The sequence below is a fragment of the Hippocampus comes genome, unplaced genomic scaffold (genome assembly GCF_001891065.2).
Source record: "Hippocampus comes isolate QL1 unplaced genomic scaffold, H_comes_QL1_v1.1 scaffold74, whole genome shotgun sequence".
NCBI lineage: Eukaryota > Metazoa > Chordata > Actinopteri > Syngnathiformes > Syngnathidae > Hippocampus > Hippocampus comes.
Window position 1 is genome coordinate 32,012 of NW_017804812.1, and position 22,646 is coordinate 54,657.

At 47.0% G+C, this 22,646-nt stretch overlaps 1 protein-coding gene across 12 annotated transcripts in view; it reads right to left on the minus strand.

Annotated features, from left to right (window-relative positions):
- Positions 1-6: 6 nt before the first annotated feature.
- Positions 7-22,646, minus strand: part of LOC109512904 (calcium/calmodulin-dependent protein kinase type II subunit gamma) — a 28,055-nt gene continuing 5,415 nt past the window's right edge. For 2 of the 12 annotated variants that reach the window (XM_019865060.1, XM_019865011.1), the window contains exons 3-23: positions 20,272-20,331; positions 18,100-18,154; positions 17,915-17,980; positions 16,837-16,909; positions 15,612-15,714; positions 14,778-14,861; positions 14,378-14,472; positions 13,502-13,624; positions 13,266-13,349; positions 12,625-12,667; positions 11,783-11,845; positions 7,923-7,963; positions 7,290-7,373; positions 5,774-5,818; positions 5,650-5,695; positions 5,377-5,457; positions 2,184-2,321; positions 1,419-1,494; positions 1,234-1,328; positions 464-700; positions 7-246 (exon numbers count right to left, since the gene is read on the minus strand). In XM_019865060.1, coding sequence (XP_019720619.1) covers positions 468-700; positions 1,234-1,328; positions 1,419-1,494; positions 2,184-2,321; positions 5,377-5,457; positions 5,650-5,695; positions 5,774-5,818; positions 7,290-7,373; positions 7,923-7,963; positions 11,783-11,845; positions 12,625-12,667; positions 13,266-13,349; positions 13,502-13,624; positions 14,378-14,472; positions 14,778-14,861; positions 15,612-15,714; positions 16,837-16,909; positions 17,915-17,980; positions 18,100-18,154; positions 20,272-20,331 — 1,688 coding nt within the window. In that variant the 3' untranslated portion in view covers positions 7-246; positions 464-467. The remainder of the gene's footprint in view (positions 247-463; positions 701-1,233; positions 1,329-1,418; positions 1,495-2,183; positions 2,322-5,376; positions 5,458-5,649; positions 5,696-5,773; positions 5,819-7,289; positions 7,374-7,922; positions 7,964-11,782; positions 11,846-12,624; positions 12,668-13,265; positions 13,350-13,501; positions 13,625-14,377; positions 14,473-14,777; positions 14,862-15,611; positions 15,715-16,836; positions 16,910-17,914; positions 17,981-18,099; positions 18,155-20,271; positions 20,332-22,646) is intronic. The other 10 variants (XM_019865020.1, XM_019865006.1, XM_019865028.1 and 7 more) reach the window with 10 other exon arrangements.

Here is a 22,646-nt window from a genome sequence, read left to right on the forward strand (position 1 = left end):
GGGGCGGCGGCGGGCGGGCTGCAGGGGGGGCCGGGCGTTGTCTTGTGCTAGGCCGGCGCCCCCCCGCGGGGTCAAAGGAGGAGACGGGGTTCGGTTGGTGGTCGCGGAGAGGGATGCCATCTGGCCCGGCCGGGCTCCTGGCGCTAGCCGATCCACGCGGGGGGGTCGGGGCCCCCCCAAACACACTCGCCGGAAAAAAACTGCCCCCCAAAACGCCTCCACCGGCACAGTGGAGGCTCAGGACCACTGAGGGAACAAACGACAACAAGACGTAACGTATTAAAAAGAAAAATGCCAATTTATAGGCCAATGCTAACAATTTGGGTTTCATGCCAGGGATGGGGATTCAGGTCAAGGGTTTTGATGAAAAATAAGGGTTAGGGGTCACACTGGCGAACTTGAATTGACGTAATTGGCTTTTTCAGCACATTAAATTTGCATTTGAAGGCGATTTTGGGCGTACCTGATCACTGTAGTGGCGCGGCGGGCGCTCCCGAGCAGTGGAAGTGAACGTTGAGCCACTTGCCGTCGCGGCGGTGCCACACGCGGGTCTCCTCCGATTGGCTGGAGCGCGGCCGGCCGCCCGAGTCCACGAACTGCGTGAGGCGGATGTACGCGATGCACGCCGCGTCCTCGCCGATCAGGTGCACGTGCGGGTTGAGCAGGGTGGTGTGCACCGGCTTATTGTTCTTGCTGAGCACTGCGCCCATGCGGACAGACGGGGTGGAAACATCAAGGACATTTTCAAATGATTCAATCCCCCCAAAACTACTGAACACCAGTACGAGGCTCAAAACAAGGAAAGAGACCCCTGCCAAAGCGAATGGAGTTGGGTTTCAAATCAGTGTGTAAGACTTAAGGACATGAGTAGAGTTTCAAAGTCAAGTTTAGCATTTCAAATTGAGGTTTCTAGTATGACTGAATGATTCAGAATTTATTTTATTTTTTTTTAAACAAAACAAGCAAAAAATTTAATACGTCTTAAAAAGGCGTTTAAAAACGTCTTTGGGAGTGAATGAGTTAAAAAAAAAAGGTTTCAGTCGTGGACTGTTTTGTCAAACAAGAGTTCGGCTTTCAAAATTAAGGTTTTAAAGGGCTAGGAGTTCAAAGCGACGTGTAAAGTCAGGGTTAAGGTTTGAAAGAACGGTTTCAAGACAGGATTAGGGGTTTTCAAGAGTATACTTCCAAAAAATGGTTCTGAAACAGTGTGTACGAGTACGCGCGTGACCTCACAATTTTCAAAGTAGAACTTGTGAAAGTCCATGCCCTCCACCAGGTTCCCCAGAGCCTCGGGTTCGAAGGAAGTGAGCCCGGGATCGCAAATCCTCCTGCGCGGGGAACGACCGGGACCAACGCAAAGAGATGTGAGAATCAAGGAGACGGTAAAGGCTAAAGCCCCAAAGCGTGTGGGCACTCACGTGTAAGCGTCAAAGTCGCCGTTGTTGATGGCTTCGATCAGCTGCTCGGTGATCTTGATGATCTCCTGCTTGCGGGCTGCAAGATGCAAGAGGACACGGACGGGGTTACAAATGCTAACAAGTGCTAACAAGGTTGCTCCTTGTCATGAAAGCCGATCGAGCTGAGTAACACGGACAGGGGGCGCCACCGGACACCGAAAAAAAAGTCCGAGTTCAATTTACTGGAGTGGTGGCACGAAATCAAATCATCCGGATCCAGAATTTTTTTTTTTATAATCCAGATCATTTTGAGCAGCCACTTGATGAAATAAAATGGAGTCAATTCAACACAGTGTGTTTTTTTCCGTGCACATCACAACTAATCAGTCCGAAGTTGGAGAGAAAGCCGAAGTCGTCCAACAAATAAACTGAATTTATATTTTCAGACAATTGCATGCTTCAAATTTCCCGGACCAGTTTTGAGGAAAGGTTCCAAGTCAGGTTTCAAATAAGTGTGGGATATTTACATCAGGGTTTCAAGTCACAGTTAGGATTGTTAGCACTCTGAAATCACTCTGCCGACCATTTCCCTATTGGATTGATGGTTCAAATCTGGCTAAGCATTTTAAGTTACGGTCTCTAATCATGTCACGGTTTTAAATTAGGCTGTAGCTAAGTTATTTCAAAGCATGAGAGGTATTTGGTGAGCATCACAGTGGGCGGAGTTAGTAGTGGCAGGCTGGCAGACGACGCAGGTTGGTCAGTGAGTGTCTGATGTGGTCTTACTCTGCTTAACGTTGCTTTTAGCAGCGGCAGAGTTGTCGCCCCCTACTGGAGCGGTGGCGACGGCGGGCGCGCAGGACAGTTCAGAGTCACTGTTGCCCGTGCTGTTCCAAGCCATGCGCTTTACATCATGCGGTGGGACTGAAACACACAATGGACGGTCAACACCCAACATGCGTGGAAAGACAGACGGGAGGTTATGGGAAAACATTGAAATGCTCGTTTCATGCTGTTAAAAAAAAAAAAAAAGATTTGTTCGACACAAGCAGGTGTGCACGGGAGAAACATTTGTTTTTTTTTTCCATTTTCACTTGGCAATTGAATGTCAGAAGGTGAAGAAGGGACTGATTATATTTGTTTTTAAAAAGATGAAACATGATTTTTTTATGCGAGATTAAAAAAAAAACTAAATCAGTCCGTGTTTTTTTTTTTTTTTTTTTTTGCTGCCAATTGAAAGAACAAATGTCTCACACGCACAGAGTCAGAGACAAGATGGCAGCTGGATGAGCGTGGCTCCGATGATGACGTGCAAAGCATGTAACTGCTGGCCCTGCGCACTCCGCTCTGAATGCTTGTGACAATGAAACGGTGTCCTCTGAGGAGAAAGGACAGAAGGCGACGTTGGCATCGCCTGCGGTTAAGGGCGCGCCTTTCAGGGGTTTGGATGATTGTGCAGGTTTTTCTGACAAGAAGAGGCGGGGGGTGGGGGGGGGGGATTAGCAGGGAGCCCTCAGAATACAATAGAGGTGAGTTACAAGATTAAGGCGACGTCCTAAAATAATACTTTAACGCAGCAAGGCAGTCGAGTGTATGAGAATGCAGCAGGTGGCGCTATAAACCACAAGTGTAAGGCCAATATAGCCCTATGGAAGCGAGAAGAAAATAATTTGTGGATGACATGCACATCGCTATCAACTGCGATCTGGAAACTCTGCTTTCAGCAACCTCGGCACCCATCTTTAACTTTCATTTCAGTACACTACATAGTTTATAAATAATACAGAGTAGTAATTCATTTGGTTGTCTGGTCCTGTAAATTAAAAAAAAAAAAAAAAAAAAAAGACCTCTGGTGTAGTTATGTGTTTGGGACATGGTAGATGTGGTTCACAAGCCTGCCTCACAGTCACTGACTGGTTCTGTGTTTGAATCTCTGAAATCCAACACAAAAATGCTCTAAATTGCCCAGAGTTGCGAATATGAGTGTGAATGGTTGCTCGTCTGTACGTGCCATGTGACTGATGGTGTAAAGTCAACCGTGAAAGGCTCCAGCTCCCTTGAACACGGGTATAAAAGATGGATGGCAGTTATGAATGGGATATGAAATCCGCCTAGCAACAAGTGACCAGAACCAAAGACGATTTGTGGTATGTAACTTCCCCGAAATGTCTTCCTAAAAAAACTAGATATATAAATAAAAAAAAAGGTAAGCACGTATTAATATAGTAGCAGAGAGGCTGGGGGGAGAAAGTAGTGGAAAAAGTGGGTGTGAAAAGGTTCCCGGGCACGCAGGTGCAAGGGGAGTGAGGGTGTCGTCCAGCTGGAGCTGTCACGTTCGGAACAAGAGGGGAAAATGCAGTGATCACACAAGGTAGACGCAGACACACGCACACACAGACACACACGCACACACACTTGAGGGTGCCCACAGTGGGCTGGACGGCTTCAATAGCTTGCTTTGTGTTCGGAGTGTATGCCACAGCTGAGGGTACTCAGGAGTCTCGAGGGTCTCAACACAAGTTAGGGATTTAACGTCGACCCTTCCTCCCAAAACCACCCCCGCTCCACACAACCGCCACAGCTGAGGGTACTCAGGAGTCTCGAGGGTCCCAACACACAAGTTAGGGATTTAACGTCTACCCTTCCTCCCAAAACCACCCCCGCTCCACACAACATATAATTTGGGTGGGTGGCCACAGTTGGTCAAGATGACATTTCATGACACGATTTGGGAACACGCCGACATTGCCAGAACGGATCGGGCCTCGGCCGGAAGGTTCAATTATTGTATTCCATGCAGAGAAGCGGCAGCAGCAGCAGCAGCAGCACACAAGCGAGGGACTGAACTATTCAAGCCAATCCGTAGATTTTGCCTCGATCAAATCCAAATTATTAAGTCGACAGCCAAATTGAATTGGGTCGAGGATTTCAACATCAGGCCTTGTCATCCAAATTGCAGATCGATTGTCAAGCTCGTGGGGTTTATTCACCCGTCGCATTTAGTTCGTACTGTCACAGGGTTCATACAACGTTCCCCCAAAATCAAGCTCAATTTTCCACCTGAATGGCATTGTCAGGAAAAAATCCACATTTTAGTGTATCACATTAAGACTGAATTTACACTGCATCATTCAAAGTCACAATTGAGATTTTTGGAGCTCTCGAGTCGCGCAAATTGGGATGAGCGAATGGATCAGGTATCTTCCCATGTAAGTGTAGTCTCAACACACAGATGGGTGCCACATACACACCCACGTCTGTGCCAATAGCACCAATAAACATTTTAGAACGGCTACCGCGTCAACGTAGGCCAACGAAAGGCAACGCAATGTTGTAATGGCTTGGATTATTTATGCTTTTGTGTTTTCTTCCGAGTTGCTGCTGCCCGGTATTGATGCTTGTGTCGTTATTTATGTGCAATTTGGGAATGTGCGCATGCGGGTTGCTTATGCGTTCCCATCTGTAAACACAAGAACAACACTGGGAAGGAAAAATAAATAAATAAATAAAAAATACAGAACAGAAAATGGGCAAAACGACCCGAGTGTAAATTCAGGCTAAAGAGACAGTTTTATGTTTCACGCCAACAAAAACAGACCGCATTAGAATGAAAAGCTGTTGTTTATATCTTCATTTATATTGCCACGCAGCAAACAAAGCAGCACCAAGGCCTTCAAAGCATTTTATCCAGAAAAGTTCAAGCCCTTTTTTTTAAGGGGCTGTGAGAACCCTGTGACCAATATTTTTTTTTCTTTCCTCCCAAAATCAAAAAACGCATTGAAACCCCAAAAGCAGTGGGAACCCGCAGCTTGGCGGGTGAGAAAGAGCGAATGTGCAAGCCATCACTCCTGGTGACCAGAGGAAGCTAAGGTGGGATTTTGTGGGAGGAAGTGAGGGTGTCGGGTGGGAGGTTAAAGGGGGGGGGGGGTTTCGGTTGTTAGCTCCACCACAAAGCTTCCTGTTTTTAAAGCAAACTTACTGGCAGGTGAGCTTTGAGGTGAGGGCAGAAGTGGGGGCATCTCCTCGGTGGCGCTGCTCTGACTCAGCGCTGAACTGTCCGCTAGAACACACACACACAGACGCGTGTACGCACGCACGCACGCACGCACAATGCAGCCAGACGCACAACACGTACAAACACACGGTCAAGAGCGCATCCCCCGCATACCGACAGCCCAAAATACCCCCGCCCCGCCGGATGGGACAGAAAACTCTAAAGCGTCAAAAACGAACGGGGAGTAACCTCGCCTACCTTTCATTTCTTCCTCGTCGTTGGTGGCGTTGCTCTCCGTTGATCCCTGCGGAACCGCAAACACAAAAAGAAAAATATTACGGCAACCGGTCACGGGTGAGAAGCGGCGGTGCGCGTCGCTCACCTTGACGCCATCGGGCGGGTTGTGCACCACTGTGCTTTGGGATTCCTGCCACGTAAAAACAAAAGTCAGTCAGTCATGCGGATAAGCACCACTTCAACCACGTTTCCACCAAGTTGTTCAGTTCGCTCGGCTCAATTATTTAAAATGAAACATAAGCTGCAAACCGCTGCCATACACAAATACGTGGACTGCTCGACCCCCTTACCAAACTTGCGAGCTCACTTGTGAATTGTGAAGTCTTGCCATTTAGGTCGCGTTGCCATCCCGCCTACAAGCTCCACTAACGGAAACACAAGATAGTGACTTACTCCTTCCAAACTCGATCAGGATGATCTAAACTGGACTGCTTGGTGGAAATGTGCCTTTTAAGGACCGGTGCCTCGTCCAATTGGGTCATCCGGACTCGACTAAACTTGAGATTTGAGGAAACTGACTTGTCCCACTTTGCCTCCTTTCTCCGGTTGACAAACAGACCAAATTGCGCATTACGGAAGCTACATGATGCAACCCGTGCTAGTTGTCCCCCCCCGAAAACAAAAAAACATGCCACAATGGCGCAGCAACACAAGTCAGGTTGAACATGGTTACTAAGAGGAGGAGGAAGACGAGTCGGGCACAGAAAAGTGGAAGGTGAAGCTCGGAGATCGTAACAAAAGGCTCGTTTTTCAAGTTGGATCGAATGCGCCACATACAACATACAATACTGATCTGTCGTACAAAAATCAGCAGGCATGGCGAGTTGAACCCAGACTACAGTTCTGTACTGACACATCATCTTGGAGCTCGTGCTCCTTTGACGTCCAAACAAGGTGAACATGTGCATCCTGACATTTAAATGTCATCAGTATCCCATCATCAAGGGAAGAAAGTAATGGGTCACAAACGCTCTTTCTTCTGTTTAAGTCGAAAAATATTACAGCCAGGAGTCCAAACCCCCCCCCCACCCCATGCCTGATGGTGATCAAATAGTTCCAAGTCATCATTAGATTTGCAGAAATATATATATTTTTTCTTTCGATGGTGAAGCTCCACAGGGAACGTCAAGCAAGGCTTACGCGCAATGTTTCCTGCCCAAGATCGGCTTCACATTGGACATAAATGCGAGCCAAGTCCCTTCTTACCGCCACTTCTTTGTTCTCATTCCCCCTTTCCAAATGCCTGTCGGTGGAGCTCAAGAGCGAGAGCCCAGGCCTACTTGGAATGTTGCCCAGCCAAAAGTTGCCTCAGGTCAGATGCATATGCTCACCAACTCCATTCCAATTTTTTAGTCCCTAGGCTCACTAAAAAGAGACCGAGTGGTGGGGCCGACTAATTTTCTGTATCTTGAATTCGGGAAGCACATGCGCACCTCAGTGGAGGAGCCTACGGAGGACGGGTGCAACATCTGATGAACGAGGACGACAAAAACAAAAACGTCACGAATGCAATGACGATGGCGCTACAAACGACGACTGAGGAGGGGTGGGCGGGGCGTTAAAATGCAGGAACCAACAACACTGCGGCGGGCCTACTGTACCATCTGGGCGTTGGTTGCCATGTTGCTGTCTTTCAGGGCATTGATGGCGCTCACTATACTGTTCTTACTGTTGTTGGTGGAAGGCTGGGACAAGAACGCAAACACTCAGAGTGAACACACAGATTAGAATCATACGCCGTTCAGGAAATGGGGCTCACGTTAGTCAAGGCTTGCAAGCTGTTGAGAGCTAACAGGGGCAAATGAGAGGGTGAGTGCCACAGAATGGCCTTCAGATCATCCTTTTTACTGCCTCAATAACTCTCTATGCCTCGACCACTTAACTGCACAGAGACGCCAGGGGCGGGAGGAGGCGGCAGGAAGGTAGGCAAGAGGAGGGAATGATGCTTAATAGCCGACAAAGATGAATTTCTTGGAAAAGAGCGCAGTGAAGAAGTACAAAAAAAAAAAAGTGAATCTTGAATAGAGCAAGGGCTGATTGTTACACCGAGGGGCGGAACAAAAGAAATCGAGTCTCGGGACATGAAGGATTTCTCAAAAGAGTCAACTTAAAACGAGAGGACACACGGGCGCGAAAAACAGGAACAATCAACTCAATGGGGAATAATTCGACGGGGAAAAAAATAGGGGGGGGGCGCGGCGGGGGCTTACATCATGGTGACGAGACAAACTTACCTTAGCAGAGTCGGCTTTCTTGTTGAGTAAACTTTTGCATGCTGCGAAAAGAAGGAGAAAAAGGGGGAAAAGAGAAGGATAGACAGGGAGGGAAACGGGCAGAAAATTGAGTTTTACATTTGGCGATGGATTCAACGGTCGACTCTTACGGGCGGGGAGAAGCGCAAAGGCGGCAAACGTCAAGATGATGTCACCCACGCGGAACATGTCGACCGTTTTTTTTTTTTTCTTTAACCTCCGCTCAACCCATTCCCATCAGAATCCATTCATTAGCACCTGGGGATATGAGAAGAAACCCAAGCGCAAAAAGTAAACTTCCTGAATCCATTTCCTGTCTGGAAGGAAGGACCCCCAGCACAACTAAAAGGGGACCAGTAAGCTGGCTTAATGTATCACCATTGATTTCTCTTCAAGGGCCCTCCCTGGTCACCTTTCAATCGGCTCGATCTTATGACACACAAAAACAATATTGTGTTTCTTACCTTCCAGTAGGAAAAGTGGGGAGGGGGGGGGGAGAAAGTGGGGTGGGATATGGAAGAATAAAGATAAAGGGGCACAGAGTTGAAAGGCGGCAAAAAAAAAAAAAAAAAAAGGTCATGCTTTTGTATTCTTAGCTTGCCTTTTCATTTCTCTTCAACCTTTCCATGCAGCAACCGCACAAAAAGCATTTCTGGTTACCAGCGTCACGGCGTACTTGAGCCATCCGGGAGCCGTGTTCATACGCTTGCTAAAATCACCCCTTCACCCCCGCGCCGCACTTTGTGGAGATGAGCCGCAGTTAAGAAGGCGGCGGCGGAGGGCGGGAGGGATGGATTCGAGAGAGCGGCGGAGACGACGCCTCCAAGAACATTCGATGAAATACATGGAACCTCTAAAACGTCTGAACGAAATGTGTACTGAGGATTTCATTGTTCTGCCTGTCAATATCTGCCGCTGATACGGTAAGATGAACGTTGTTCGTCGTGAATGAATAACTTTCCGACCAATTAGGTGAAATGACTTTTGTAGACAGACTGATTCGGCTGTGAGAATAAACTGGCTTCTCAATCACTTATCGTCACTTTAATGACATCGGTGAACTAATTTTAACACTTTTAAGACATTCACAAACATTAAAACGACGCCTTGCGGAAAACATCGCTTGTACCTTTCATAAAAGCTGAAACGGACGAATTCGTTTCTCATGAGTCACTTGAATACGTCTGAAGTTGCCAACGTCTTGGAACTGCTTGCGTTAGACCTTAGAGGTTCCACTGTACTTCTAATGCATGCAAGGGGCAGGAAGGCAAACTGCTCCTGCGTGGAACGATACACACTCGTGTGGCATTGAGGCTTCTTTAAATCATAATCATAACAAAGGCAACATGAGGCTCAAGCTGTCATACTTTGGGCTAGAGTCCGCATAAAAGGGGTGCAAGGAAGCAGTTACAGTATCAGTGATGCAGGACACCATCAGTGGGGAAGGAAATGCAAGAGCTAAACAAAAGAGGAACGCTCATGATGTCACACTTTATATTGAGGAGAAGGAAATGGGGTGGGGGGGTGGGTGGGGGGCAGGAGGGGGACAACTTACAAAACAGGCAACTTGGTCCGGGGAGCCCGCAAACCTTGAAAGGGCTCCACAGCTGACAAACAAACCTTCACAAGCACCCGCCGGAATCTCAGCACACCACTCAGACATTCCCAAAGCAACACCTGCCTCCCTTTTTGCGTTTTAATCCGCCTTCATCGCACTCTGATTCGCTCAGTGTAGAGCAAAGCGGACCCTCCCCGTGTGGCTGACAAGGGTGACGGAGAACCCGCTGTGCTCTACACTGTCCTGCATTGGGATCTAATGGAGCCACCATCGGAATCGCCGACCTTCAGCGCACATTCCCACCCGGCGGGATGAGAGCCGTCTGATTTCAGTACTTGCCACTGTGTATTCCATGTTGGATGGCAGTAGGGCTGAATGATTCATGGCGTTGGGAATACGATTGCAATGTGGTCAAAATGCAATTTTCAAACACTACGACGAGCCAGGCTAAACTAAGATCTTTGCAGCTACTGATTTTGACATAGTGTTGACTTCACAACAAAAGAAATACAATGTGCGGCAACTTGATCAGCATCAAGTTCGAAGATAGGGGCGCTCAAACTTTGTTTGATCATTCATTTGCCTGAGGAATCCATTTTACAAACCTCAGAACTGCGAGGCGAGGGGATTAGCTACTACTCAAAAATTCTGCTTAATCCGTACACAAAAATGGAATAAATTACTACCTACTTGCCATTGCAATCACTGTTCTATTAAACGCTCTTCTTTCGTCAAACGGCAACACCACAGGGCCAAATTACTACCCTGGACAACTCTGAAAAATGCAACAATCATAGTTGGCATAAAAGACAGGAATGAATCACAACCATGATCATTCAGCCCTACATTCAAACATTCCTTCACGGAGGCACGTGTGGCAAGTACTAAAACAGATGACAGGAATGGGGGCGGGGGACGAGAGAATTATCCGGAAGCCCACCTTCCGTCTCGCTTCGAAAGCTCTCTTCCCCAGAACCCCCCCACCTCCACCCTTTCCTACATCCGCACCTTTATCCCTCCCCAGCAGACCCAGGTCCGACGATGGCAGCACGCCAACCCAGCTCTTGCCGGCCCCCTGCAGTGTCAGTTCCTCGCCCCCAGGATACATCGCCCCTCCTCATCCCCTGCTGCCCCCGAACCAGTCCTCGCAAGCGAACGAACGCCTGCTCGGAGGGCGTCTGAGGGTCAGACGGAGGTCTGGATGGAGCCTGTCAGCAGTGGCGACATGGGCTCGTTTCTGCAGATGGAATTGGTGTGGTGGTGTTGGCGGTGGTGGTGGTGGGCAAGGGGGGAGCAGGAGGTGAGGAGGCCGAGACTGAGAGGTGAGGTGTTGATGTGGAAAAAAAAAACAAAAAAAAAAAACTTGCTCTGGAGGTCAACTGATTAGCATTAAATGTGGTTTTGGTGCATTAAATCAAATTGGACAACCACTTGTTTGTGGACAGGGTATCTGCATGTTTTAGAAAGTCACTTATAAAGGCCTCCCGCTCATTAAAGATGACATTTAAAGAGGGCCATGTAGGTTCTCTCATATAACACACGTCCAGGTACAGCTCAATAAGTTAGAACGTTGTTAAAAAAAAAAAAAAAAAGTTCACTTCACTCCAGTATTCATGAATTCACCTAGAGTTGATATCACATGACGTTGGCAATGCCCTGGCTTAATAGGAAAGTAGTAAATAGTGATTGTGGTTGCTAAGTGGAGGTTAAAGTGAGTCTTTGCTGCATGTGAGTGCAAACATGCTTCGGGAAGCCAGTGATTTTTAGGAAACCGTAAGACGAGTTTGAAATACTGTAGTTTCAGTTCGTGGCACAATCACAGTTTGCTGAAAAAGGAAACTATACATAGCTTATTCAGATTCATTATAAAGAGGAAAATATTTTTCAGGAGTCTTATTTATGGAGACGGTGAATTAGGGGGTTTTCATCAGCTGCAAACTCCAATCATCCTAATTAAAAAAAAAAAAATCATGAACTACTTTGCTTTTTTAATCGAACCACTGAAATAAAGTTTTCCACTGACATTCTCATCATTGAATTGCACCTGGACGTATGCATCCACAGTTTTCTACAAACAATATTGTGGGATGTGCAGACACCCTGTGGAGATGAGCTCAATGTGTACGCATGCAGATGTGTGGTCATGAAGATGCCGCCGGAGGGTGGAGGCACATGCACAAGCCACTCCCTCCTCAGCACCATGAACCCCCCCCCCCAAAAAAAAGTGCATCTGTGCGGAGTGAGTGCGGAGAGGAAGTGGATGGGCGTGTCTTCTGGGACGTACCTTCCTGAGCCAGTGAGGCAGTGGAGGAGGCGGCAGCAGCAGAGTTGGTATGCTGCCGGCCCACTATTGGACGAGAAATGCTACAGTTGGGAGGGGCTATGCAAATCGCACTTTTCGACCGCGGGGAGTCTAGGAAGCCACGGGGCGGGCGGATTCAAGCCCTGCTACATCGCCGGCGCTGGATAGAAGTGGACTGAAAGCAAAAAAAAAAAAAAAAAAAGAGGCGCACCCCGTGGATTCCTAGGCCTGGGGTCGAAATTGTTACCCGTGAAAGAGACAAAATCAATCCAACTAAATCAAAACCTGGGAACAAGGCCCCAAAACAAGACATCCTCAGCAGCAGCCTCAGACAAAAAAAAAAAAAAATCTTGTTTTTACGGCACCACTTGCCCCAATGTATATATTATTTTTTTTTAATTGTCTAGACTATCTTGCCAAACATGCAAATGCTCCACAGGCAGCAGAGAAGAGGGACACACACGCTCTCACTCACACACACACACACACACACACGAGGGAGAAACATATTAGAATGGACAAAGACACAAGTGACGTCCACATCCAATCAATAACACCATGTCTGCTACTGTACATCACAATTCTGTTGACGTTGGTCCTACTTGTCTGTTCACTCGTGTTATTTCAAGGTGTGTGTGTGTGCGGTAAGGAGGGGAGGGAGGGGAGGTGCAGAGGACTCCAACTCTATATGTTATTTCAAGGTGTGTGCGTGTGCGGTAAGGTGGGAGGGAGGGGAGGTGCAGAGGACTCCAACTCTATCCAAGTCTCCTTGCTCTGCGTGTGCTGCGTGGGTGGGGAAGGAGGAGGGCGAAGGGCACACCCACCTGAGAAGTTTCTGGACACCAGCATGGTGGTGAGGATGGCTCCCTGGAGGAGGAGGAAGAGGCGGGCACAGAAGCGAGGGAGGAAGGGAATTAAAAAGCAGTCGATTCTGTTTCTAAATGCGAATTTCAACGGCTCTATTTTCTAACACTCGGTGATGAAAGCGAATCAGACGGCTTTGTGCGGAATGTTTTTAGACGCACTGGATTTGTTCAAAGCTGCCTCCTCGGTGGCATCAGAACTTCTCGCTAAGTCGAACTGGGAACTTCGTGAGTTAAAAAAAAAAAATGCACGGTCATAGATGACAACGTAAAAGTGAGGTATGCCACGCTCTGTGTGCCACGGTTGAGGCGTTTCTTCAATTAGCAATGGATTCACATTTTATTTTGCAGCCACGTCAACGTTACTTTAACTGAGTAAAAGTATTCATTTTATTCAGGACATGCATGAAAGTAAAAGTGAAATTTTCCGGAAATACAAATAATGATGCAACGTACAGTTATGTGAATATTCTCCATCTGTACAGTCACAAAGCATTTGTACTCTGCCACACGACAAGACTGCCTGAGGGCCATACTTGGCCTGATGTAAAGGCTTAAAAAAAAAAAAGCAAAATATAAGAAAGTGAAGATGCACTCGGTACCTTGAGTTTTCGGCGAGCGTTGAACTTGCGGAGACACTCAACAGTTTCCTGTCTGTGCATCATGGATGCCACTGTGGAGCGGTGCTGCAGAATGGAAGGGGGGGGCAACAAATTTCACACATTTACTCATCCAACAAGGGTGTTAAAAAGGTCTTAATATAGCAAAGACGTGGGTGGTGTTTCCAATCCGATATTTTCTTTTCTCTCAATGACTTTGTTGTTTTGGAGTGACTTACGCAGACCCACGGGTGCTTGAGAGCCTGCTCGGCAGTAATTCTCTTGGCCGGGTTGATGGTCAACATCTGGTTGATCAGGTTCTTGGCCTCGGGGGTCACTGTGTCCCACTCAGGGGAGGGGAACTAAAAGTCATGACACAGGAGGTTACGAATGGCTGATTGCAATGTCCACACGGTGAAAGCGATATGTTTCGGATCCACCAGCAAATCAGTGAAAAGCTCTCATATAGAGAGAGAGAATATAAACTTTGGGATTTACATCATTCATGGCTGATTGCAATGTCCACGCGGTGAAAGCGATACGTTTCAGACCCACCAGCAAATCGGTGAAAAGCTCTCATATAGAGAGAGAGAGAATATAAACTTTGGGATTTACATCATTTCATCCTCCCCATACACGTTTTAAACACATTGTAAATGTATATGACCACACAAACATACTTTGTCTTTTTGGGTGTACAAGCATATGATTTTTGGTGCGTGACAGCAAGTCTGCGTGTGAGTGAAAAGTGCACGGAGTACCGTAGCTCTCCTTTCCCACATGGGAGGGCGTTAAAATTGACTGATTCCCCCCATATCTATCTGCAACAACGATATAGCAGGGGTGCAATTTATGAAGTGCCACGCAGCCTGAATTCAAATATAAAATGCGCATATTTTGGCGGATGTCTCTGTTTTAGAACGACTGACCACATGCGCGCGCATACATCTCTGCAATGCGTCAGGGAGGCGGACTGGATCGATAGCTTTGGACCATTTCTAAATTGGACACTATTAAACATTCCAAAAAAAAAAAGTAAAAAATTGCTTCGCAAAGCCCTGGACTGCACCCACGCGACGCCACCCGTTTACGCACACATCCAGACAAACACTTACGTCGTAAGCTCCGGCTTTGATCTGCTGATAGAGCTTGTGCTGATCCTCATCCCAGAATGGAGGATATCCAACTAACAATATATAGAGAATAACACCTGACAGAAAACATCAGAGCATTGTTATATGCAATCCCTTCATTTCATTGAAAGAAACTTGATCAACAGGTCCCTGAAAGAGTAGCGTGAAATCTACTGCGGTGACAAGAAGTGACAATTCCCTCGTGAAGTGTGACCGCTAAAAGGGAGGGAAAATTCAGGGGTGAAATTCTCAAGCAAAAGCATTCGTTGCTAGTTATTAGTTGTTATTGGGTTTGACTCGTGACGCTTGCGTCAATCAAGCAACCGACCCAAATCTTGCCAGTTGCAAAATTCAAAGCTATCACTCATGGAGGGCGACTCACCACAAGCCCATATGTCCACGGGCTTGCCATAGGGGTCCTTCCGAAGGACTTCCGGAGACAGATAGCCAGGCGTGCCCGCAAAGCCTGCCCAGCAGGGGAAAATGAGCCAGAGGACACAATTAAGTCATATCTTTTGATTGCTCATCAAGGCTATTTTACTGTGCTTATGTGAAGGGGGTTGGGCGCAAGCGATGGATGTTCAGACCCCGCTGACCGCCCCGGAATCTAATGCAAGGCCAGATTATGACGGCGCGGATTCGCAAGCGAATGCCCGTTAATCATCTGGCCTGTGCTTAACGGTCGGCCAAATGCTCGCTGCTCGGGCCTGCGCCAAGACACAGTGAACTAAGCGTGAACTGGAATCAGTGCGAGCATGTGTGAAGAAACAAACGTTCACAGCAATTTGCGTCGGTTTTGACGAAATGCGCCTTATGCAACGAGGCCACCGGGGCCTTCATTTGTGTTTCCATCTAAATAATAATTGTTACATTTGTTTCTCAGGGACAGCAATAACGTTCTTGGGTCAATTTCAGTGCTCTCCTCTGTAAAACTATTTTATGTCGCGCACTATATATCATATATTTACTTTAAATGTCAATTAAATCCGACAGACTTTCAACCACAATTTATCCATTTGGATGTCTTGTGAAAACACGTTCACTCGAAAAATACTGGGCAAGCTCGTTTTTGTGATCCGCATTGGCAAGAGTATGCACAAACATTTTTGCTCTCCTTAGAAGGAAAAGCAGAATAGCCAACAAGTCGGTGAAGAAAAATAAATATATCTTGAAAGAAAGAAAAAAAAATGACTGACGTCTGTTTGTGCTTTCTCACCGAACCAAGCCTGCTGGTCTCCCTGCACCTCAATAGCCAGGCCGAAGTCTGCCAGCTTCACTGCAGCTCCCTTCATCTTACTGGCCAACAACAGGTTCTCAGGCTGGGGAGCAGACACACATGGTGAAGCAGAATGCAGGACAGAAGAAGATCAAGACTGTGAGAGACAGTTAGTGACAGCCTCTCTCCGCTCAAGCCATTTTTCAGATGAATTCAATATGGATCTTTTGTGTGTGTGTGGAGGGGGCAGCAAAGGTGTGAGAGCGCGCAGTGATGGCAGGGGAAAAGGGGCGGGCACGAGCGGAGAGCGGACGGGTGGGTTGAGAATCTCCACAGCAGCAGCAGCAGCAGCAACAGCAGTACCTTATATGGACGTAAGCCCGTCGCCATAGAAACCACCGGGGAGTTATTTAGGCAGCGCCGCAGACGGCACGCTAAATGGAAAGTGTACTTAGCAAGAGGCGGCGCTCTAAATGGCCGTTGTTTGGGCAGGAGGACATAAAGGGCCTGCGGTAAAAGCCCACTCAGGATAAAAGGCCAACAAATCAGACGAGCAGAGCGCGTCGAGATAATAGCGTTATGCTCCAACAAAGGGAAGAAAACCTGACATTTTTTTCCCCCCTGGGACAAGCGACACAAAATCCCAATGATTATTATTATTATGACTATGCTTCTTCGAGGCCATGTTGTCCTCATCGCCTCAAAGTAGGTTGACGGCAAAAGGGGAGCCGTTTGCGTCAATCAGCACGCCGGTGAAATAAGCCCCTCCCCCTGCTCACTCCGCGGGAGGCGTGATGTCACACGAGTTGTCCTGGCAACTTCAGGGGTTCATCTATATCTCTACTACCCACCCACGTCAGTGCAATGTGTATGTGTGTGCGTGTCCTTGTTTTTTCCTTGCCATAGGTGACACACACACGCACACACACGCACGCACACACACGCACACACGCACACGCTGTTCACATGGTCATGACTCATCATCTGTGAGAACAAATATGGAGGATGAACCAGCGGATGTGAGAGGAAGAAGAAGAAGAAAAAGCAGGACCAAAAAAAAAAAAAAAAAAAAAAAAAAGACGAGCCATAGAAAGCGAGCGATGGAGCAACCGGGAGCCATCTGTGTGTTGCCATGGCCACAAGCAGAGGTGTGTGTGTGCGTGTGTGTGCATGCGCGTGCGTGTGTGAGGGAGTGCGGTTGTCACGGAAACGGGCAGCCACTCACCTTGAGGTCTCTGTGCACAATATCATGCTGGTGGATATGATTGACACTCTCCAAGATCTGACTAATGCAATGACTGGGGGAGCAAAGAGGGAGGGGGGGGGGGCAAAGATAGACACGTCAGACGCTATCATTGGGAAGGAAAAACAAACAAAAAAAAAAAACTTCTCATAGATGCATCACATCGCATTTGTTTGCTATTAAGGAATGTGAAATGATGCAAGAATGGGAATCTTCACTTGCACTCACAACTGTGGGCGCGATTCGCCATAATGGGCCGCGCTACGTTAATGGCGGCGGTAATGCGCATGAAATCATGTCCAAACACAAAAAGAAAAGAGCGCACTCTGCACTAAATTGCATAACGAGCCTTTCGCAAACAAGGCGTTCTCCTCTGAGACATAACACAGGCGCTGCAGTTTAAACAATCGATACACCGGGAACGCGTGTGGGAAGCCATCTTAATGACGGGGGCGTCCACGCAAGCTGCCGTTATTCCGCAATTTCACACTCGCCTCGTGAGCGTGCTGGCTCTTGGATTCAATTTTTAAAAAAATCAAATAAATAAAAAGTTCCCTCCGGCCAGCCGGCCCGACCGCATTATGATGACGGTCTTACGCAGTGTGCAGTGTCAGGCCTCGGCGAGTCCCCTTGCTCCGGGCTCATGTTTGTGTCACGTCTCTGCAAAAGGTTAGCGTCGGCAAGGTCGCTGTAGAAGAGCGGCTGAGGCCTAATTCGAATGTAAGACAGTGCGTGAGAGGGGGTTTCGGTGTCTCTTTAAAACCCCCCCTGGTGTGCAGCAAGAGAAAAAGAGCGCTAATCCAGTTGTCCAGCCAACTCTAAGCTGTGCACCACCCAGACAGCGCATGAAGAAACCCGAGGAGGACGATGTGACTTAAGCGTCAAGCAAAATGGCAGGAAAATGTGGAAAAATAGATTGGAGGGCGGCCACCGCGCGCGAGCTACGCGCCGGCCTCGGAAACGCCTCATTTGTCACTGTGAATGCCGGCGTTGAATTTACAAGACATATAAAAGAGAGGCGGGTATGAAATATAAATGGCGGCATTGATGAAGCGCGTACCTGGCGTCGGCCTCGCTGTAGTACTCTCTGGCTACGATGTCTTCAAAAAGCTCCCCTCCTGTCACCCTGGGTGGGGGGTTAGCAGGGGGAGAAGTGTGCTTAGCATACACAAACAAGCCGCAGTCACGCACATGGACCAAATGTCAACGTGTCTGCGTGCGTGTGTGTATTCACAATAGACTCACAGGTCAAAGACGAGGTAATGAAAGCCCTCTTCTGAAATGCTGTCATGCAGGCGCACTGAAAGACACAAGGAGGGAGAGTGAATGTTCACACTTGTGGTTGAGTACACTTGCCACTTAAAAAGGACACAGCATCATTTGTACACACTTTAAAATGTGTTTCGGAGAAGAAAGTGTCTGAAACACGCTTTGGTCAAAACACCCTTGAATCGAGAATGACACTTTATGTTTTGTTGGTTACTCCATTCGAGTCTTTTTTTTTTTAGCAGGTAAAATATTCTCTGTTGGGTTTAGGTCTGGACATGGACTCGTCACGTTTAAAAACTTCTTGAACCCGATGAACTATTTTGTGGGTTTTCTTTGGATACTCCACAGGCACGACGAGACGGAATACTCCGTGGCTCCTCACGATGGCACGCCTCAAGTGAATGTGGTTTTTACAATGACTTTTTTTTTTCTTCTCTCAAAAATGGCTGTTCGCCACTGTGTATTTCGTTAATGTAACAGCCCCGCTAGCGGGTAAGTGGCTAACTGACCACCATTTTGCTCCAATTCTAGACACACTGTCATGAAGATAGGAGGCCACATCTTTGACGACGCATGATCAAACCGGGCAAGTTTCCCTTCAAGGGACCCCCGGACCATGTGTGGATGAGTCAGGAAGTCGGCTCATGACAGGGTACGAATGAGCCACAACATTAGGTACGCCTACACGACCAGATGAAATCCAATTAAAGAGATTCTGCCTTCATAAACCCAAATTCCAGTTTGATGAGCACATTGTAACATCCTGAAATCCTGAAGGTGAATTCATCGCATTCCAGAGTAAAACTGTTTCCATATTTTTTTTAAATTAATTGTTTAAAAACATTTTGTTGGAACTCCAAAATGTACAAATTGGGGGGCATTTGACGTTTGTAGTTTCCACTGAATTAAAACTAAAAATGGCTGCACAATTCTAGTAATTTTGGAAAAATTATCAATCAACGTGTCCCATCTGACCTGCACTGCTTACACTAACAACATGGCTGTGACCACAACACAGAGGCGCTACGGTAGCTTTCAAAAGCAGAGTCAGTGCTGCCAATTTGGCTGCTGACTTTTTCGGCTCCTCTCAAGATTATTTTTTGTAAAAAGTGACAAGCTATTGAATTCCGACTTCGGAAAACACAAGTGGAATTATGTTCCCACTCCTTTGCATATGACAAGATTGGAGCCTGGTGGAAGGCAAGCGTGGAGTCAATCAAGCCAAACATTGTTACATGTTGCCCACTTAGCAAAAACTGACGTTAATTTGTTTAACATTTAAAATGTTTAATTAATGAAACGGTTTGGATGCACGTTTTGACTAACGGGACATTTTTTCCAAGAGGAGGCACTTAATCTCACTATCCGGAAATCCTGCAATATTTATTTCCATTATTTCACTGGAAGCTATTTCATTCTTGATTTTAAAGGCCATATCGCGCAGCCGCTGTCAGGACACAAACGTGCGCTCTTCTGTCCGTAACGTAACGACAAGAACACAGATGTCCTCCTTTGTTTACTGTGTCAACTTCCTGCTTCTTTCACTTTGTTGTTCTGACGCCAGGCTATTCACGCCACATTCGGGTTTACGCCCGTCCAAATTGAAATCGTGTCAACTGTTCAGCGTTCAAGCGACACGCAACCGTCAGAGAGCCAGCTCGAGACACAGCGGAGGCCTCGTTTCAGCATGTCAAGGCTTATCGTTGCGTTGAAGAAGAAAAAAAAAAAAAAGAATATCACTTGTATAATATGGCCAAGTAGGATGGCTGGCCCCGCGGCGAGAAACCAGAGTGACTGCTCATTCCTTCTCCTCCTCCATCTTCACGCTCCTTCCTCCATCTGTCTCCTTCTCCTCGCTCGCGTCTCTCCATCTGTCTCTTTCTTGTGCCCTCTTTTGTCCAAACTTTTAACACAGCCCGTGCCAAAATGTGTCAAAACCGAGCAAACGAGTGAAAATCCATACAGCGAGGGTGTAAAGGAGGAAAGGAAGACAAAAAAGAAAGAAATGTAGGACGCGAGGAAGTGAGCGTGATGAGAAAGGTGTCATTGATTGAGTCATTTCCTCATTTCCTCCTTCCTTGCCCTTTTCACATCCCCATGAGAAGCCGAGGCGTCTATTCTGCGGGCGAGTCACAGGAGCAAACTCACCAATGTTGGGATGTTTGAGCAGTCGGCAGATGCGAGCCTCACGCTCCAGCTTCTGGTGGTCTGAGGAGAGACAAAATGGAGGGTTTGGACTTCACAGAATCAGTTAGCCGGAATTCGCGGTTGATACGGTGCAACCAATTAAAAATGCAATCGTGCAGCTGAGGAGCCACATTATTGTTAGGAGAAGGGTTCACCGAAGAGGTTTGCATATGTGTGCTCTCATTTAAGGTAATTTCAGGACAGGTGGAAATTAATGAGGGTGTATAACGTCCCCGTGTGGATTATTGCTGCGTTTGCACTTTTGGAATGACAATGTGCACACAGACTTATGGATTTGTTGGGCTCCTGGAATGCTCTACGGTTGTATGTTGTCCGAACAAGAGTTTGCTATTTTTTCCAATAACTAATCACTGAAAAACATCATAATTTAATTGTTGCGTTTGCACTTTTGGATGAGAATGCGCGTGCGCACAGTTTTATGGATTTGTTGGGCTCCTGGAATGCTCTACGGTTGTATGTTGTCCGAACAAGAGTTTGCTATTTTTTCCAATAACTAATCACTGAAAAACATCATAATTTACATATTCTTGAGCTCTCTCTGTACCACCTGCCACACAAACACCCTATTCATTCAAAGACGCCATGTTAGCGGAAGAGTAGCTAACATTTGCTGAACAAGAGTTCACTATTTTTCCCCAATAACTATCCAGTGAAAAACGTCATCATTTACATATTCTTGAGCTCTCTCTGTACCACCTGAGGATGCCACACAAACACACTATTCATTCAAAGACGCCATGTTAGCGGAAGAGTAGCTAACATTTGCAACTCGTAGATTATCAGGAAGGCCTGGCAGCCAAGAGCGGCGTGATGGAAGAAGACGTCAGAGACTTAGGCAGTCACTTTGGATTCAAAAAAAGACACAAATGAATAAGAAGTTAAGTCGAGACATTGAGTCAAGTCAGTCTGGAATGGCAGACAAGTATGTTAGAGTGGCACGGGATACTCATGAGAGCAATAGGACTGCGGTCAAGTGTGCTGCGGGTGTGACAGAGAAGTCACAGTGGAGGTGGGACTCCATCAGGGATCCCATCTGAGCCCCTTTCTCTTTGTAATGCAAAGGATAGTCTGACAAATGAGGTTCGACTGGAATCCGCCAGGTACCATGATGTTCAGCAGATGACCTTGCGATCTGCAGTGGGCAACAGGAGGAACATTTATCCTGACAGGTTTCTTTTCACAAAAAGCCGCCTTTCTCTACTGTTTGCTCAGAAACCGGTGTTTTTGGTGAAAGCGACCTCTCTATGTTTGACGAATGATCACTAAAGAATTCAAAAGCTAGAAAAACGTTCTGGTGAAAGAAGAGTCTATTCTTTCTTTTGGTTGTTTCAGTGCTTATATTGTCACAGAATACAATCTTATGAGGAAACTGCTTTTACACGAACATATTTAAGGATAACAACATGTAATAAGACTTAACGCAAAAAAACAAAAGCGACCCCCCCTTCACGCGCGCACGCACACACACACACACACACACACACACACACACACACACACTTTCTCTCTAGCTGTCATGCGGCTTCTTTGTTTCGCTTTGTCCAACCTGTTGCTACGTCGGAGAGCTTTTAAAGCAACAGTCTGTTATTTCGGATCACTCTCTCGCTCTCTCTCTTTTTTTTTTTCTTCCTCCCCGCAAGGTGTAGATTTCCAGAGATGGAGGGAGAGACCCGAAGCGCCGCCTAATTACGCCGCTGACGCAGGACGCCGGGACAGACAGCGAGAAGGAGGGTGGATTACACCCGGCGTCCATTTGCTAGAAGAGGATCACACGTTTCCCTGTGTGTGTTTGGGAGTGTGTGCCCGGTATGGTGCAGTGTCACTGCAGCACTCACTAATTCATTCAATCCCCCCCCCCCCCCACCCACATTTCTTGATGTGCGTGCGTGTGTTGGTAGAAGATGGGGGAAAAAAAAAAAAAGAGGGATGGAGGATAATTACACTGGAACTTCCTGATGCTCTCTAATTGGCCATCTGCGTTGCCAGGGGGGGCGGGCCTTGCGGCCATCTTACATCACGGACAATCTGAGGCGCCTGATGATCTACTTTTGGGCAAAAATTGTGTTACCAAGTGTCAGCAGGGAGTACGTTAATAATTCGAGGAAAAGAGAGTGTCATTCATAGGACCACTTTTCTAAGTATCAGATTCTTGCAGATGGAGGGCTTAAGACTCTTGTTGTAATAATTTTTGTTTTTATTTGACAAATTTCACCATTGTAAAATTCACCCCCCTCCCAATGTAATGTAATGTGACTTAATTCTCGTGTCATTACGACTTGATCCTTGTGATCTTTTATAACATTTTTTTTGCCTCC